Here is a 19,460-nt window from a genome sequence, read left to right as displayed (position 1 = left end):
CTGCTAATAAATCAATGTAACCGTCTTGGACTGCATAAGATGCACTTTCGTTTTTTTTTTTTCCTTTTCCCATCAGATGTCGCGGGATGACGGATATTGACTGCGAAGCAGATGAGCAGAAACACTTTTTCAGGTCCCATCAATATAATGACCAAAGCGATTCATTTAAAAATCTCACAACCCTGGTGTTATATGATTTTTATTGGATGACGGAAATATGGAGGTGATTCATTAAAGACACATAATAGACCAATTGTGTGTATAAGAGAGTGAATGGTGTCATGTCTCTATATGTGGCTCTGTGATCAACTGGTGACCAGTAAATCCTATTTCTGGGCCAATGGGATGGGCTGCATCCTTGTGTGCAGGATAACACAGACAATGAATGATTTTAAAATGATAAAACAGACAGTAGGTTGAAAATCAGTACTGACTTTTGGTCTATATTTAATAGATTAAATCCCTTTTTACAGTTATGCCTTATGGATAAGGTATTCCTCAACAATATGGGCAATATGGGGAGACTGGCCCACGCAACCCCAGAATCCTTTGCAAGTGAAGATGATGATGATGATGACTGTTGGGAGCTTCTCTTGGCTCTGTGTTGAAGAACTCCTTGGTTGAATAACTGCACAATGTAGTGTTCAATGTGTGACACTAAACTGCACAGTAAGCTATCATAATGGGAGAATGCACCCTCGGCTAACTGTTAGCGCTGAGAAAGACACCCTCTGGGTTTCCATTGTTTGTTGTCTGTTGAATTAAAGCCGTTATCTAAGGAGTAATTTATCCTTGACTCTGACTGTCGCTCTGCCGAGCCCCAGCTCCATGCAATATATTACCATATGGCACATATTTAAAACTTTACAAGCAAAATGTAATAAAATGCAAAAATATGCAAATGCTTCCATATTACTTGTTGACAAGCTTGTGAACAAGTATCTCTGCAGCGAGAACGTATGTTGTAATTACTTAAGCATGGACTTGAATCAGCTGTGTCTGACTGTTGTCATAGAAACCTGTGATAGCGCCGAGATCAACCACGGTGGGAAGTATCGTTGGATACTTTAATGAATTAATTTGCGGTGTCACTTAGCACTTGCAATGTTTGAGATAAAAAAAGAAAAAAGGAAATCAATGTAAAAATAAAAATATAATATATATTGATATAATAAAAAAATATCAAATTCTTCAGGTTGCCAAACAAATTAATGTTTATATTTTATGTCTGTGCAAAAAACACACCATGAAACCATATTTAGGGATAATTATGTTACCATGTTAAATGATTATTGATATATATTTTTTGTTGTAAAATTTGCAATTTGAAAATCCTACAGTGCCAACACAACCTTTACGGGATTTAATACATTTAGGCCTGTAAACATGAAGGAAGAGAGGCAGAAAATTCACCTTCAGAAAAGGACAGAATATGAGTGACTCAAATAACCTCAGACAAGCATGCATCATCTGCATGTTTACTGCTGCCAAATACCGTTAGGCTGTCACAAAGATCCCAGTTCCATCTTGCTTCATGCCTTGAACTAAAATTCTAAAGAAATTATTGACGACTTTGAAAAGCCTGTCTTGCCTCTTTTGTGAGATGACGGGTCACCTGATCCCCCGAATCCTGACTCACTGCAAGGCCAGAGGCTGGACACTCACGAACACACACACACACACACACACACACACACACACACACACACACACACACACACACACACACACACACACACACACACACACACACACACACACACACACACACCACTTGTTGGAGTTTTTCATTGCTGATTCCATGGCAGAGGAGGGCTTTAGTCATTCATCCACTGAAGCAAAGATAAAAAAAATGGGTCAGAATCATGAAGATTTATCAAATACTACTGTGCATGTCAAGTGACCAAGCTGCCTTTTTTTATTTTATTTTATTTTATTTTATTTTATTTTATTTTATTTTATTTTATTTTATTTTATTTTATTTTATAGTTTAGGTTGGAATTGGTGGGGAAAAGAGTCAGGTGTGATGTGTTATAAAGGACCATTAGCGAGAATGAACAGAAAGGATGTTGTCTGGTTTAGAGACAGTAGCATTGAAGAAAAGACAGGAAGCAACTTTGGAGGTAGCAGGGATGAAGATGTTGGATGAAGTTCTCTTTGGGAGTGAGGAAGATCAGGAAGGAGTCCATAAGAGCGCATGTAAGATGGTTTGAGATAAAGTCAGACTGATTTGATTCATACCTGTATAGAGGAGGGATGGTGAATATATTGGTAAAAGGATGCTGAGAGTTGAACTGCCAGGCAGGAAGTCTCATGGTAGACAGAAGTGGAGATTAATGGATGAACAGAAAGAGGACATAATTTTCGTTGACGTGAGAGATGAGAATACAGAGAACTTTAATCTCAGTTTCCGAGGCAGCTGAGGTCTCGGATGTCATAACTTAATCAATTCATTATCTCACTATGGCACCTCTGGTTGACTTGGAGTGACGGTGCAATGTCCAACATTGGTCCCAGAAGAAGCAAAAAGGTTTAGAAATGACTTTCTACATCGGACCAAAGGGGCACCAGTGGTGAAGGGACACCACAACCAAATACCCACGTCTTGATATAGACCATTGTGCCAGATCCTAATGGCTTGGAATAATCGGCAGCAATTTGAAATCCATCCAAGATGCGATAGAGGCCGGTCAAAATAAAATCAGTTAATAATGGGAAAATCGAAATGCAGCCTCAGGGGCACACAAGTCACTGTCTTTCTGAAATGGTCCCAAGCCCAGATAAATACAGAGAAATGCACTAGAAAGGGCATCTGGATTAAAATTTATGCCAAAAAAAAAAAAAACATGCAAATCAAACCTATGACAGCCAAACTGGAATCGGTAACAATGACCGCCATTGGTGATAACCTACAGGGTACCGGTGGAAATCTGGCTACTGTGGATCAAAGAAAGAGGGAAAGGAGACATTGAGGAGAAAAGGTTAGCCCAAGAGTGAGATGGTTTGGAGGAGAGGAGCTGAGGGGAGGGATAGTGAGTATATTGGTAGAAGGATGCTGAGGTCGGAACTGCCAAGACCAAACAGAAGATTTATGGATGCACTAAAAGTGGACATTAGGTTAGTTGGTGTGATAGAAGAGCATACAGAGAACAGGGTTAGATGGAGGAGGTTGATTCACTGTGGCGACCCCTGAAGAAAAATGGGAAAATATCGACAGCATCCTTTTGAAAAAAACACAAACACTGGCAATCATTAATCAACGGCTGATCAGATTTACTGAAATCTCAGTAGATGTTTGAACGTTTCATTCCAGACAGAGGAATCATTGTGATGCCGGGGTCACGGGTGCCACATGGGCACGTCTCTGGATGTTCAACAACATACATTTACAGCCAAAAACCTTTGGGCGGGGATGTAAAGACAGCAGCTACTAAAACAAACTGCCCCTGCAGGTTACCAGTACTCGGCCTCTGAGGTTAATAGCTCTTACATGTCGAGAGTGACTGGCGCGTGATGAGTGTAGTAAAGTCTATCTGGCATGGAAGCACCTTGGAGGAGCCTGCTGCCACCACATGTATGCCCCTGAGATCTCCAAAGCCCTCAATCTGAGAACCCTTTCAGGCAATTTCATTACATTTCAAACCGTCGGAAGTTTGGGCAAAATCTGGCTCTTATGCAAATCACACGGTAAGGATGCTGACCAGCAGATGTTACATCTCAGATGTGTTTTAATTTGAGATCGATTGACCGAATAAGAGGAGCAAACATCTTCGGTAAAAAAAAACAAACACTAATTTGTGTCTTTGGTTGTTTGGGCGTCTGTGAACCAAATCATTTCAACATTGAATAAATCTTTTCACAACAACCGCTTTGAATTATTCCTGACATCGTCTTGTTATTGTCGCTGCGCTGTACTTGTGACATCGTACCGAAAAGGTTTGATGCGAATGGTTGGATTTGGTCCCCCCACCCAGAATTCACTCCAAATCAAACAAACCATAGAAACGCTCGTCGGTCAAAATGAAGTTTTACATTCCGTCTGCGGCGGCGCCTTGTGAAGCCGCCGCTTCTCTGGATGTCCAGATCTTTGTCTCCTGGCTTCATTCATCTCAACAGCACTTGAGTGAGGGAGGCATCAAAGGTGGCCCGTTTTTCTGTTACAGAGAAAGAGGGGGCGGCGCGGGGGGTAAAAGGGAGGGGGCGGGTCACAAAAATAGATGTGACCGGGGTTGTTAAGACGGAGGGGAGTGAGTTTAAAAGTGGCCCAGTAGCGAGTGCTCCAGGGTCCAGCGTGGGCTCCGACAATCTGCTGTGGAAGTGGGCGACCGAGTGGTTGCTGTAACTGTCAACATAAAGACATCTGGCAGAATATACATCCCTGTGTGAGCATGTGCGCACACAAAGAAAAGCTTGTGAATATTACAGCTACAATTATTTTCTAAACTGTTAGTTCCAGTGAAATACTAATATGACAGTTCATTATTCATTTGTTCATTCATTTCATTTATTCCATTCTCAAAATGTGTAGTGAAAACAAATCTCAAAATGTGAAATACATAGAACCCTGGGTATTTCAATGATGTAACAGGCTAGTGTTATGGCTGTTTATCATATGGAATAAACGTTCATGTGTGAAACATGATGATACTGCACGGTGGCATTGGGTAAAAAAAATGAGTTAAACTATGTCTGCTACAGACTTAGTCACATGTGATGTACCACAAAAATCTAATCTAATCTGAGACTTTTTACTTTATGCTGTTAATAGAATCAGAATTGTCAAACTCATCATAACGTTTCATTATGTTTGAAAAATATACATGCAACAATATTAATTTTAATTATCTAATATTATCCCTTTTATTGTGCACTTATTGGCAACATAAATCCATGGATGTCCTCTCTCTCTTTCTCACACACACACACACACACACACACACACACACACACATACACAGACTGTAAATGGAATATGCAGCAACCCCTTATGTGTGAAACATGATGATACTTCATAATGACATTGGAAAAACAAGTGAAAAGTGAATTGTGTGATCGGATGAGCAGAGAGGGAAAATGAACATGATAGATGTATACGCAGACTCAGATCTATTCATGGACTCACAGCGGTAGCAACAATCTCTCATAATTGAGAAAAGATGCAACTGACGGCATTGAGAACTTGATTTAGCCCATTTAAGACTAATAACACTTGTTGATGTTACATCTGTAGGCAATCACGCTAATAATTTTGCTGGCAATGACAAAGTTTCAAGTGTCATAAATTGAAAAAACAAAAATAAATAAAAATAACTGCGCATTTGACTGTTTACCTCAGCCACGACCAATGCTACCAAATGATACTATTATCAGAGGTCTTCAAGCATGTGGCCAAGACACTTAAATGTGAATAAACGAATAAGAATAAAAAAAAGGTCACTTCTAGCTCTGTTTTAGATCATTTTCCTGATCATCCACCTGCTAGTTCCTCTTGACATGTTGTTGTCGGGGTTCAAAGGCCGACATCAACACTATAAGGAAGACAGGAGACGAGTCAAGTCTGTTCAGCTCGCGAGGAGAGTCAGCTGGACCACCACCGTAGTAGTCTCCTGACAGCTCTGACCTTCCTTCGATAGCATGAGCTTTTATTCGTAACTGGTGTCGTTACATTTGCGTAAGCAAGATAAATGTTAGTGGGTAGACGCATGTGGGGTGTCGCTTCTCATGGGATAATCACGTTTTTAGTACAGCCAGCACTTTTCACACGATTGTTTGCATCAGAGGACGTGGGTACAGGTTGCATGCATAGAGAAGTATAACAGGATAAGGTTACAGCTTGTATCGCTTGCAAAAACAGAATATGGTTCTCACACACGATAATATAACACAGACAGTTTTGCCACATAAGGTAAATTACTCTAACATTTCCCCCTGTTTATCATTTGTGAGCACTTTGTTTCCTTCGCTCCACAGCTTCTTCTCTGTCAGATTTTCAGCTGCGAGGTAATCCATTGCTCATCTTTCTTTCAGTACAGTGGAGACTCTTCTTCTCTTTCGTCCTTGCTGAACAATTCTTTCAGTCCTCTGGTGTCATTATCTTCATTCTCCAATAATGGGTACGACTAGCCTTTTTTCTTCAGTTTCTGGTGTAAGGGCTGTGATGATTATTCTGTTGGTGAGAGTTCTTATACACGGAATACAGCAACATCCACATAAGGTTAACATTGCAGAGAATACGGCTACTGACAGGAGGATGGATGACACTAAGGCTTTATATTTTCCAAATGCACTCAACCACTCATCCCATACTGATGTATCTACTGCAGAATGTTCTTTCATTTTACCATTGAGCGTTCTCAACCCTTCTATAGCTTTTGTCAAGCTTCCACCTGCAGCGGTGTTATTAGGTATAAATGTACGACATGCTTCTCCAAATACAGCGCACACTCCTCCTTCGTTCGCAAATGACATATCTACGACTATTAGATTCTGGAGGGCCATGAGTGACATTGCTGACAATTGTTCAGCTACGGCTTCGAGTGCACCTTGAGTGTAGTTGCCAAGTCTCTGTACATCATAATGGATGTAGTTGCTGCGGTCTACATTTTTGTTTGTGGTACATCATCAGCAGATGGCAGACTCGAAATCTGCCGCAACCTGATCTGCTAATTTATACTCGTCCGGCACTCAGCGTGGTACTCCCATTGCATCTATGTAGGTTGGATCCGTCGTTCCAAGCCATTCTGCGGAGCGCTTTCCACAATGTAGGCTACTTTTTTTTTCCATTAGTATTAAGGCTTTATCTAAATCAGTTTGATTGATACCTATTACATCTACCGGCAATAGTAGAGTTACTAATGCACATATTCCTGTTCTATTCCTCGGTAATCCATTGTATAGTTTATCTCTACCACACCACCACCACCACATATCAGCACGTGATATGGTTTCATTACCATGGGGCCATGGCAAGGTTTCTTGCAGGTTCGGACTGCAGGTGCGTTTCCAATTCTGGTGTTTCCTTCAGTGAGATTTACACACGTGAAACTTTGGTTAGCCACTTCTTGTGAGAATTTTGGTTTCCTTAAGGCTGTCTTTGCTAACGGAAATGTCTTGTCCCATTTGGCACAATTGGTCTTATTTATATTATCCTTAGTCATTACTTCTATTATGCAATTCTTTGGTATGGGAGACGGTGCTATTCGCAGCACTGGCCGCGCTCCTAGGCACACCACACAATCTTGGTTTGCTGATTGTGCAGCTTGCTCTGCCATTGGTAAGCAATTATTGATGATTCCGCCTACTCCGGATATTGACATTGTTTGTTTGCCTATTTTCTCATCTTTTCCTTTTCTGCTGTTAGGTACATACATTTTTACTCCTAAATTTTTTGGTCCCCCTGCTATTTCAGTGGAGTTGTATCCATAGCATAATTCAATGGTAAATGATGGATCCCATCCACTGGAGTATGGTCTCAAGACAATTGCCATACACTTCCTCTGTGTGTTATCATATGTAAGTGTAAGGCCTTCTGTGGTTTTGTATATCTTAAATTTGGTTCGTTCTATAGTTGCTATGCCTTGTGACTATATTTTCCAGTCATACCCGGTCTCAGTGGTTTTTTAGTCGGATATCGAATAGTTTCCCTACATTAGTTATTACTTGGTTTACAAAATGACTTCCGTTATCACTATAGATTGTTTCTGGGATTCCGTGTCTAGCTATAATATCTTTGCACAAAGCCTTGGCAACTGTTATTGCATCTGGAGTTTTTGTTGGAACTATTTCTACCCACTTTGAGAAAGCATCTATGAGGACCAGACAGTATTTCCTTCCCTCGCTTGGGCTGAGTTCTATAAAATCCATGTTTATAACTTGAAATGGATAATTTGGCTTAGGAAATTTACCTCTTTGTGGTCTTAGATTCCCTTGTGCATTGGGTTTTGCACATATTAGGCATCCTCTACAGAAATGTTTTGCAAACGATTGAAATCCATACATCGTATAATACGATGACATTTAATGGACCATCCCCCCTGTTGAGACATGAGTCGGTCCATGGCTCAATATTGCAGCCCACCTAAACAAATTTCTGGGAAGGACAGGTTTACCGTCTGGGGACACATAGATACCTTCTGTCAGAACCGCACTCTGTGCAGTCCATTTAGAACGCTCAGTCGCCTGGCTCTGTTGTTGCATAGTCTTGAGAACGTTAGTGTCAACATCCTGTGTCAGAGTACAGAGAGATGGAGGAAGCAGCTCAGCAGCTGCTTTCTTTGCATTTAGGTCCGCAAATGCATTTCTTCTAGTCACTGAATTGGTTCCTTTTGTATGGGCGGCACATTCGCATATAACCAATTGCCGAGGCTTCTTTACCGCAGATAGCAAATTGGTTAGCAGGGAAGTGTGGGTGACTGGCTTCCCTGTTGATGTTACCATTCTGCGATTTTGCCAATACTGTGCAAAAGTGTGCACAGTGGAGAATGCATATTGACTATCCGTGTATATTGTTACATCTTTGCCTTCATATAGTTCACAAGCACGCGTCAGTGCCACTAATTCTGCCGCTTGTGCAGAGTAATGGGATGGTAATAACCTGGCTTCTATCACCTGGTCTATTGTTACTACTGCGTAACCGGTGATAGGTTTACCCATATCATTTCGCCTGGATGAGCCGTCCACAAATAACGTGGCGCCCACAGATAGTGGTTCAATGATCTACCTCAGTATCCCAAAGCCCTCACAGCGTTTGGCTCGAAGGAACTGTTGGACTCTTACAAGCCCCGAGATGCTCTTGTTTTTTGATTAAATGCCAATGATGACCGCACAGGTAGTAAGAGGCAGGGGACAGTTTCAGCAAAAAAAAAAAAAAAAGAAGGGGGTTGGCTGCTTTTGAGATGTGGAGTGCAGTGAAAGAATTACCTCAGCTTTGGTGAACATGTCAATACTAACTAAGCCTCCCATTAAACCCTCCGTTGCTGTGCCTTCAGCTATTTCAGTTAGTGTTTGACTACAACTAAGAGACAACAAACACATATGAGTTATTGTGACAAGCTAACGGGTCTTTTTTTAAAATTAAGTGCTTTGGTAATTGTCAGCAAAACTTTTACAGAGCAAGTAAGGGTGCAAAATCTTTTAAAGGATGTGTGTGTGTGTGTGTGTGTGTGTGTGTGTGTGTGTGTGTTAGAGAGTGAGAGAGAGAGAGGCGGTGTGACAGGCCACATGGCAGCACAGGGTTACAGGGGTTATGCAGAGGCCAGGTGACAGGCTGAAAAAAAAACAAAACAAAAAAAAAAAAACTCCGAGACGCTCCAGGACAGAAAGTCAGGCTGACAAAAAGACTCACGCAGGAATGGTGGCGGACAGTCGCTACTCTTCTGCTGCTCCAGCAAAAACACGGTGTCGACCTGATGGATCAGGATTTTTTTTCTCCCCTTTGCAAAAAAACTTTTCTTGTTGTTGTTTCACCACCAATCACCAATCTAAGCAGATTCCGCTGGATTTACACCCGGGCTAACATGATTTTTAAATATATTCTGAACCGCGACTCAATTAGATATTAAATGCACGTATTTGGTTTTTGATCAATCAATATTTTAAGCTATTCTCATTTTCAAGGAGCTTAACGTCAAACTGCTGAGTTGGAAAAAGAGTGAATATACAGTAGATATGCTCGATGTCACTTCTGGTTCCAGCATCGTGTACACTAGTAACATATACGGCAATGCATAAGGTGGGAGAGGGAATATTAGAATCACAGGAGTGAATGGTTCGGCTTTTCTCATTTTAAGGGAATATTTCTTGCAAGAACAAAAGCAGAAACAAAGAAAAAAAAAAACATAGTTCTGTTTCTTCTTCTGATGCGTCGCATCTATCAATTTAAGTGCAAAATTGGCGAGCTGAAATGAATGAATGCCTGTAGGAGAATTCCTCCTCCGGTCACATGTTGCCGTCTCATTTCCTCAGGTTTAACATCAGCGAAAGTTGTCACCACGGGTGATAAGTGTGAGGACAACTGTCTGCGATTTCCTGTGCAGGAGATGCGTGGGCTTCGGTGGGGTGCTGCAGCGGTAACTTGTTTAATCAGCTGTTCTTGATGAAACTTATTTGGATGGCAAGCTTTCACCACAGGTATGTTTAAATTTGAGAAAGGTGGGCCGGGACCCCAGGCCAGATTACAAAGCCTGCAATTACATTGCAGTTGCTGCCTACAGGCAGGTATAGTGGATAGTTTATAGGCCTCATTTATTGCAAAGGACTCGGTATCAGTATCATACTGTAGATATGTATCTATAGGGTATAAATTTATACCCATATGATACCTAAAAGAAAAGCAAATACAACGATTTGGCTGCACACGCACAGAAGAAAAGGAGTTCATGCCAAGACAGACCAAATAGCTGGAGAACTTGTATTGCACTTCCTATTTGCACTTTTTTTGATAGATAACAGACTTCATGTGCAAATAAACAAATAAATAAACAAACAAACAAACAAACAAACAAATAAATAAATAAATGTATATTTCAGAATTGCATCACTTGACTTAATCAAAGTAAGTAGCATACTGAATATAGTTATCTAATTTAGCCGTTATAGCAATGGTGTTCTCAATCTATTTTGTGAAATACCTGTCATTTTTGGATTTTAAAAAGAAGTACCAGTAACATTGCTATTAATGGGTTATAGTAACATGTTCCTATTTTTATAGTGGCTCCAGACTTAGTCACATGTGGTGTACCACAAAGCACTGTCTGGGACAGTTGTCTTTTTTTCCTTTACCTTATTTGCGGTTAATTATAGTAAGAATCAGAATCGCCACAACTCAAATAAATACAATAATGACATTGTAAAAACATGTGAAACATGTATTGGGTGAAGGGAGGAGCAAACAGAGCAAAAATAAACACAGGGTCGGTGTATTCACAGACTCATTAAATCAGCATCAATCAGTCATAATTGAGAAAAGGTTGCTGGAAAACACAAGTACTCTATCTTTAAGAACAAGCTGACTGAGATAAAAAAACTTGATTCAGCCCAGAAAGACAAATAAAACTTGTTCCATCTGCAGGTTTTCATGCGAAGTAAATTTTTGCCAGCAAAGACAAGATTTCACATGTCATGAATGAAAAACAGATATAGATGAAAAATAAATTTGGGTTGGACTGCTTGACTACTATAGACTAAGCCTCATGTGCTGTACCACAGAGATCTTATCTTGGACCATTATTTTTATATTAATTAACTGGTAATCATGGTAAGAATCAAAATCATCTCAAAAAAAAAAACTAGAATATTGGGATGCTTGCATTATTTTGGCCACATACACTGATATATGAATTAGAGAAAGGAAAACACATATGGCTTTCTTTAGAAAAATGCCTAAGTCATTTTTCACAAAAACTGAGCCAAATATTGAATAAGGAGGTGATTTAGGCAAAAACAACAATAAAACATTAAAAATGTACCTATGACATTATTTTAATATGATGATATGTAACAATATCAACAGGGACTTTTTTTAGCCCTTTGATTCTGTGCTTGTTTACAACATACATCCATGGATATTCGTGCATACACACACTCGATGATGAAAATTTTGACTGGTGTTTCACTGTCATACCTCCAACACCTACACTGAAACATACACACGCACACACACAGTGATGCACACATCACACAATGCAGTTAAATGCCAGCAAAAGTAAAACTGTTTTCGCTTTTATCCTCTGCAGCCTCTCATGTCAAAATGTGTGATGAACTAATAAAACCTAACATACGTCTAATAAATAAAAAAGCAAATCTGTTTCAATTTTCTGTCTTCATTCCTATATTTTTATGTTCTTACACTTATATGCCACCATCAATATTTACTGGCTTTAAGTGTCCAATCTGAAAAGCATACGATGTGAACTTTTTCACCATATATTTTCAGGCGAAATGCTTACATTAAGGGGGGGATTTGCCACATCCAGCCAGTATTTACAGCAGTGGTCTCCCATGCCCGCAGGCAAGAAGCAAGCGAGCCTTAAATCAATGCTCGAGCTAATTGCTGTTAGAGTTGAATAGGGGGTCCTGTGCTACGGCAATAGGTTCAATGTTTATTGTGTGGATGAGCTGCCAATTGTGCTTGAATAAACTCAGATTAGAGTTTTTTTTTTTTTTTTGGCACAATTTACATATGAGGAGCACACACACTAAGGCCTCTAATCCTACCCTGCTGAGATGCAGGTGTAAAACAAAAAAGAGTAGGGATGTTTTTTAAGGTTATTAACAGGGAAACCAGTGTTTTAGGATGGCAGCATCCCGGGATAACTATGGTGCTAATTCTTTAGCTTCAGGTGAACCAGCGCCTCCCTCCACCCAGAGCCATTGTGGCCAGCTGTTATTGACAAGAGAACGGAGGCTGCTAATTTGAGTAACCCGAAATGAGCAAAAACAGATAAACATGAATGAAAAGAATGTCCATGCACTTATTGGAAATTTGACGAATAAACTTATTGTTAGGACTGAGAGCTCAAAATATCCAGACATAGACAAAAACATATGAAAGCAACTATTTAATGTACAGAATAGGCTTCATGAACTTATAGTAGGGACAATAAATGTGATGTTGCCTATATTGCAACTTTAAATTAGAAGTTTCATAGATCTTTGTCTTGACAAACTATTATGACATCATTAATAAAGTACAGGAGATTTGTATGTAATATGTTGCATATATATATATATATATATATATATATATATATATATGCATACAAACGAACAACGAGGCGATTCGTTTAGGAATGTATATATCAAAATGGCTTTTTTGTCCTATCGGTCCGCTTTCTGAGCCCCCCTTCCCCCGGGACCCCAAACCCAGGTGGAAACGGCCTGATTTTTTTTTTTTTTTTATGTTCACCGCGGATGTTCCTGCAAACTTCTTATGCGCCTCTTTGGAGAAGAAAAGTATCCTTTTTCATTTCCTCGTCCACCAGACGAGGGCTTTTCTCACTCCCTTCCCTTCTCTCTCTCTCTCTCTCTCTCTCTCTCTAATCCGTTCCCCAATGTCAGGGTGGAAGAAAAAACACAACACAAAACCAGGTTCACGCAGTGCTTTAGTGGCTAAAAGTAAAACCCTAACCCTTTTCCCTTTCCTTTTTTCTTGACCCTTTTTTTTTACTTTCTCTCGCCGGGATCTTGGAAAATTACTTCTTTTCATCTTGGGGATGGAGGAACCGCGTTTTTAATGGGGATTCAAAGCCGCGGCTCATAAAAAAACGTGGAAATCAGTTGTATATTTATATATATATATGTATATATAAATCAGTTTGCTGTATTCATTTGCAGCCAAAACCAAGTAAAAATAAGATCTAATTAAAAAAAAAAAAAAAAAAAATCAAATGAAAACAAACGAAAACATGAGTCATGGTCACCTCGCAGTGACGTCACCCCGGTGACGTAGCTAGCAGGTGTGCTTTCCGGCGCTGGGTGGATGCGGGAAGGCGCGGAGTTCGGGGGGCCGTCTAATGTCTGGAGACGAAGAAGGGGAGGAGGTGGAGGGGGGGGCGTCGCTGCCAACATGTGACGCGGAGCTGTCGGGCCGGTTCCCCCGCACAGCCGTGCTGACCGCCGGAGAGGTAAAACCTCCTCCTCCTTACTCTTCCTCCCTCCTCCTCTTCCTCACTCCTCTCCCCTTAACGAGTTCTGTAACGTCCCCGGTAATTTTGTGTGCACTAGTTAATGAGCATTAATCCATCACCCCTGGATGCTATTGTTGCCGGTGTTTTTTTTTTTTTTTTTGAAAGGGGGGTGGGCGCGGGGGTGTGTGCGGGGTGGCCATTTGAATGCAAATGCGTGACACGGCGGCGTCAAGGTGCTTATTAAACTGATGTGTCCCTCCTGTCTCTTCTGCTGGGAGCGCAGCAGAGCTGAGAGAGACGCGCGGCAGCTGCGGGAGCTGCGAGGAGGACGCGGTGAGCGGCTTTCACTTCTCTGTTAAAAAAAAAGAAAAAGCAAAAAACTTTTATTTTCCCTTTTTTTCCGCTCACTAAACTCCAGAGAGTGAAAAGGGAAGAGGGATAAAATAACAAAATGGCAAGTTCCGCGTCTTTGGAGCCGGTGATGTCCTGCGGGAGGACCGGACCCTCCGCGCCTCCCAAGACTTTAGCCTTCTCCATAGACCGGATCATGTCCAAGGGCTCCGAGGGGGAAGAGCGCTCAGACAGCGGCAGGAAGCTGCTCGGCCTCTGCTCCCCGATCCCCTGCATGATCCCACTGCAGCCCTTCGGCTACGACCTGCAGGCCAAGGCCCTCATGAACTACTCGGAGCTGTGGAGAGCCAGCCTCCGGGGAGCCTTCTGCGGCTCCGCGGTCGCACAGTGCAAAGGCGGCTGCGGCGTGTGCGCCAAATCAGATCCGGGCGCCAAGCAGCCGCCGCTGACCACCGGGAGTCGGGTGGTGAAACCGCAAGTGATCCACCAGGCGGTCGCGGTGCCCGGCGGGGGTTCCCTCTACTATCTCAACTACTTGGACTCCGCGTACCAGCAGTCGGAGGTGCTGGCCGGACACTGGCTCTCCGGCCCGCAGGCCCAGGCCTCCCTGTCCGCGCACCACAGACTGCTGCTCCTGGAGAACGCCAAGCTGGTGAGCGCGGGTGGAGACAAGCTGCCCACCCCGCAGTACCCGCACAAGGAGCATCTGCCCGGGCAGCTGGACCAGATAGTGAAGGAGAGCCAGGGGCTCAGCGCGGAGAAGAACGGCTTCAAAACGCAAGGGAAACTCTGCGGAGGCGGCGGTGGCGGCGGCGGCGGCGGAGGAGGAGGAGGCGCCGTGGACGGGAAACCGAAGAGCTTCACTTGTGAAGTTTGTGGAAAGGTGATGTCGATTTTTTTAAATAGTATTATAAGAAAAAATATTTTTGAAAAAGAAGGTTTTGGGGTGGATTTTATATTTTTTTAAATGTAGTCCTGCGGTTTTTTATTTGAAAATCAAAAACAACATCTATCCATCGAAATAAATTGTTGTACTAAAGTAGCAGTAAATCAAAGGTAAAAAATGAACGATTCAGTTTTTAAATGTAATAACTTTGTCGAATGATAAACACACGTTCCCACTTGTTCTGTGAATTTATTTATTAGAAAAAAAGAAAGGTGAAAAAATAACCAAACTGATTTTCCACGCAGGTTTTTAACGCGCATTACAACCTGACCAGACACATGCCGGTGCACACCGGGGCGCGGCCCTTCGTCTGCAAAGTGTGCGGGAAAGGGTTCCGACAGGCGAGCACGCTGTGCAGGCACAAGATCATCCACACGCAGGTGACAGGCGCGCCTTCGGCCTTTATTTACTTATTTATTCATTGCGGGGGTGGGGACACGTTTATTCGTTTCCACTATTTACATTTTCGAACGATAACAGTAATAATAATAATAATAATAATAACGATAATAATAATAAATTACTTTGAATGGCGTCCGCAGGAAAAACCTCATAAATGCAACCAGTGCGGGAAGGCGTTCAACAGGAGTTCCACGCTCAACACTCATGTCCGAATCCACGCTGGATACAAACCCTTCGTCTGCGAGTTCTGCGGGAAAGGTTTTCACCAGAAAGGTCAGTGTTCTGTTCTATTTTAATTACTATCATTCTTATTATCATAATTAGTAATAGTAATTTACATTATCCATGGCTGGTTTTATGCGTATTTCGGTGCCCACGTTGCCAAAATACTGATTGATGTTGATTTTAATATTTTAACGGCCCGTCACGTTTTACAAAGCAGCAAGAGGCTTCATTTTATATCTTTTGTCAGTAATTAATGTACATTTTCACAAATAGGAACAATAATAAAATACAAGACAGATGCGAATTCCTTCACTGGGTGAGAAGAATAATCCCGTTCATTTTGACGATTCATTTCTGAATAACAGCTATTTTCATTTCATTTTTTTAATTTACAAAACTAAAGAAAATAAATCAACTCCTGCTTCGACTAAAACCATAAAACTCCCGATTTGATTTCTAGTTAGAATTGTTTCTTTTGTCCATATATTTATTTATTTATTTATCGATCTATCGGTCGTGTGTCAAGCGGCCTGTTTGTAACTGGACCGGATGTGAAGCGGGCCGCTCACTGGGAGACGATGCACTTCCTGTTCCTGAGCGCGCGCGTGCTGCGAGGTGTCGGATGCGGAACAGGAAGTTGCTAAAACGAACAGGCAAATTAGCAAATTAAAAGACTATATTCATATTGAAGAAAAAAAGACAAATAAAAATGGAATATATATGTATAAATAAATACATAAATAAATAAATAAATATACATAAATACATAATACATAAAGCTAGAAAATAAAATATTTGAAAATAAAGCCCCTGGGGTCTTGTGTTAACCCTCTGTATCCGCACCGAGCCTGTGAAGGAATCCGACACAGGGAGGAGGGAAGCAGGCATCTGCTCCACCTCGGTTATCTGCGGGAGTGATGATGAACAGGGGGAAATAATTGCAGCGTGGAGGCGATCAGTGGAAATAGGACGTGTCACTTTGCACGGACTAATTCTCCCTTCAAGATGGTGGCATTTGCTCCGGGTCAGCTGGTTGACCCTGGCCAAGTTGGCAATCCAGAGCTTTTTCCTTTTTTTTTTTTCTTATTTTGGGGGGATGCGGTGGGGGGTGGTGGGAGGTATTGTTGCTGCGCTTGATATTGACCGAGTTTGACAACTTTTTGACTCCCGACACACAAATCCTAGATTAATGAAGGCTGGCTCCATCTAACTTCCCTGCGAACCGCCGTCCTTGGTGGAGTCGGAAAGGAAGAAAAAAAAGGAGAAGGAAAAAATAAAAACACAAAAGGAGGGCCCCCTTCATATTTACCTTCTTAAGGCTGTGTCAATTTCATACTTCCACATATATGTATGTCTGTGTGTGTGTATGTTTAGGAAATTGCCAAAGATGCACAAGGTTTATCACATGCATAGACAAATGGCAATAAACCAATATATGCTGTTATTATTGTTATCATTATTATTATTGATGATTACTAATAATAGTAGTTGTAGTAGAATTTAGTAGTTATAGTATACCTGCTGGCATCTGCCGTTCTCTCATTGAATGAAGCTTTGCTATCAGTGATAAGCCGGTTTTGTTTCGTTGAGGCATTTGACTGGCAGAATAATTAAGTCTATTTCAAATGTCTTTTTTCACACATTTGAAAAAACCCTGAAATTTAAAGGTTGAGCACTTTTGATTGAGTCTGGTGAAAGATCTGCATTTGTTGCTTTTGGTGGGTTTGCAACTGAATCTGAGCTTCCCTGCTTCTTAGGAAACTACAAGAACCACAAGCTGACACACAGCGGGGAAAAGCAGTACAAATGCTCCATCTGCAACAAGGCCTTCCACCAGATCTACAACCTGACCTTCCACATGCACACGCACAACGACAAGAAGCCCTTCACCTGCGCCACCTGTGGCAAGGGCTTCTGCCGCAACTTCGACCTGAAGAAACACATCAGGAAGCTGCACGACAACAACTTCTCCTCTGCTGCAGAGACACCCCGGGAGCTGCAGACCTGAGACCCCTCCTCCGGAGACTGAGGGTTTTTTTTTTAGGCCTAGATGGACATGTTTGAGGTCCGGGACACGGCCCCGTAAAGAATGGAAAAAAAAACAAAATCAAAAACACATAAACTGGTGTGAAGATGCAAGGGAGGAAGCAACAACATCATGTCTACTTTATTTCGCTGCTACCAGCATTCCATGTGGATGGAGGTGTAAATACTGGGTGACCTTGGAGGGCAAAAAAAAAGTTATTTAAAATGTGAATGAGTGGGTGGGGGGGGTCTTTCTGTGTTGTACTTTTCACAGAAATTGTCAATGTGAATTAAATAAGTTATAACTTATATTGAAAAACTGAATGTTTGAGCCTCGTCATTTCCAGTATTGAAGACATTTGAAAATAAAAACTGAACAAGACAAAAATCAAAATTTTTTTTGGTTTGTTTTCTGCCTTTGCTTCGACCGACACTTGGATCCATTCGTCTCTGACAAGTGAAAAACTGCAGATGCTTTGCCTTTCATTTATTTGCAAGGTTCTTCGAATTAGTTGAATAATAAAAATGATATGAGTATAACTGAGCGACAGCCAGCAAATTACTATCACAGGTCTCAGAATTATAGGATAAAAGGGAACCTTTCAAAATAATTGGAATAAAGATTATATTTAACACACAGAGCCGTGTTAATATTCAGCACTAAAGACTAAAAAAAAGCATCTGCGTGTGTGTGTGTGTGCGCACATAGATTTTTTAATTCCTTGCATATAAACCGATGCTCGAGCACATTAGCGTGTTTTGAACTGCCCCGTCGACACACCAGTCGGAGAGCGACATATCTGCGCGTCAGGGCAAACACAAACACAATAAGTACATATTGGAGAGGAGGTCAGTCTTATTTTGAAGGGTGATTGGAAAAGCCACATGTAGACTCAGCCGGCTCCCGTGTGTGTGCTCTGCAGCCACTTCGCTTGAACATTTATTGACAGACACGATCTGACTGATGCAGCATTTGCACTTGAATCGGTTGTAATGTCGCAAATGATCAGAAATAACACGGGGCCCTTGAACGCGAATGACATTAACCAGCTAAACGGCCTCGGGAGGCTTGATTGGCGAAGGAGGGTGAGCGAGCGGGGGGGGGCATCCTGAGCCGCTCATCGGAACGGGAGATAATGGAGCACTCAGACCGCAGCTCCTCATCTGGGCCTCCCCGTTAATAGGCCGCCAGTTATTCTCGGCACGGCTCCTGGAACAATATTATCCCTGCACACATTCTGTCGAGAGACGGATTCGTGATCCCAAATGGCTCCCCTTCTATTAACAGCCAATTAGCGCAGCGGCGCGCACGGGCCGGGGCCGTGTAGGCCGCCAGGCTGCCGCTCTGGTTTCAGCAGACAACTGGAAAGCAAGTTGAATGGAAAAAAAAAAAACATCTGAATAAAGGGGTCGGTTGGCAAACTGGATAAAAAAAATTGTTCATTAAACCGGCTGCTCATGAGTGATGGGATGAGATGGGTTCTTGTTTGATCTGTCTGTCACTGTTGCACTTTCACGATAAAACCTCAATGTTGATGTAGATTGCTGAAATTTTGGAAATTATAGCGCCGTCATATAAATCAATATTTTGTATATAGGGCGAGCAAAATAACAATAAAAGCATTCGAAGTAAAAGCCACATGATCTGATGCTCCCGCCTTCTTTTGATGGCTATCAGTAACACTTCATGATTAACTAAAACATGAAAGATGATTCAAAAGGAATAAAAGTATTGATCTACACAATGGCCACAACAGTACACAAACAAATACACAGAAATTACATTTGAATGAACTGGCTAATTCATTGGTTATTCATTTTTTTCACAATAATGGACTTTTCTATGGTTTTCTGACTGATATTCAAAACAAAAGTACAACACTCCA

General features: G+C 41.6%; 1 protein-coding gene across 1 annotated transcript; it reads left to right on the top strand.

Moving 5' to 3' along the window:
• Positions 1 to 13,581: 13,581 nt before the first annotated feature.
• fezf2 (FEZ family zinc finger 2) lies at positions 13,582 to 17,665 on the top strand. The gene is made up of 4 exons (XM_086168171.1): positions 13,582 to 14,859; positions 15,168 to 15,302; positions 15,465 to 15,597; positions 17,307 to 17,665. Exons 1-4 carry the CDS (start codon positions 14,077 to 14,079, stop codon positions 17,555 to 17,557), a joined length of 1,302 nt encoding a protein of 433 aa, XP_086024297.1. The 5' UTR covers positions 13,582 to 14,076; the 3' UTR covers positions 17,558 to 17,665.
• The last annotated feature ends 1,795 nt before the right edge of the window (positions 17,666 to 19,460 follow it).

The sequence above is a fragment of the Fistularia commersonii genome, chromosome 21, assembly GCF_037954325.1.
Source record: "Fistularia commersonii isolate RoL2024-O1a breed Wild chromosome 21, RoL_Fcom_v1.0, whole genome shotgun sequence".
NCBI lineage: Eukaryota > Metazoa > Chordata > Actinopteri > Syngnathiformes > Fistulariidae > Fistularia > Fistularia commersonii.
Note: the sequence above shows the minus strand (reverse complement) of the source record. Positions and strands in the feature narration are given on the sequence as shown.

What these genes read in the sequence shown, in the direction of transcription:
- fezf2 (XM_086168171.1), top strand. Translation starts at nt 14,077, where the DNA reads ATGGCAAGTTCCGCGTCTTTGGAGCCGGTGATGTCCTGCGGGAGGACC. An exon ending in CTTGTGAAGTTTGTGGAAAG is followed by an intron (nt 14,860 to 15,167) that starts GTGATGTCGATT and finishes TTTTCCACGCAG; the next exon opens with GTTTTTAACGCGCATTACAA. An exon ending in ACAAGATCATCCACACGCAG is followed by an intron (nt 15,303 to 15,464) that starts GTGACAGGCGCG and finishes TGGCGTCCGCAG; the next exon opens with GAAAAACCTCATAAATGCAA.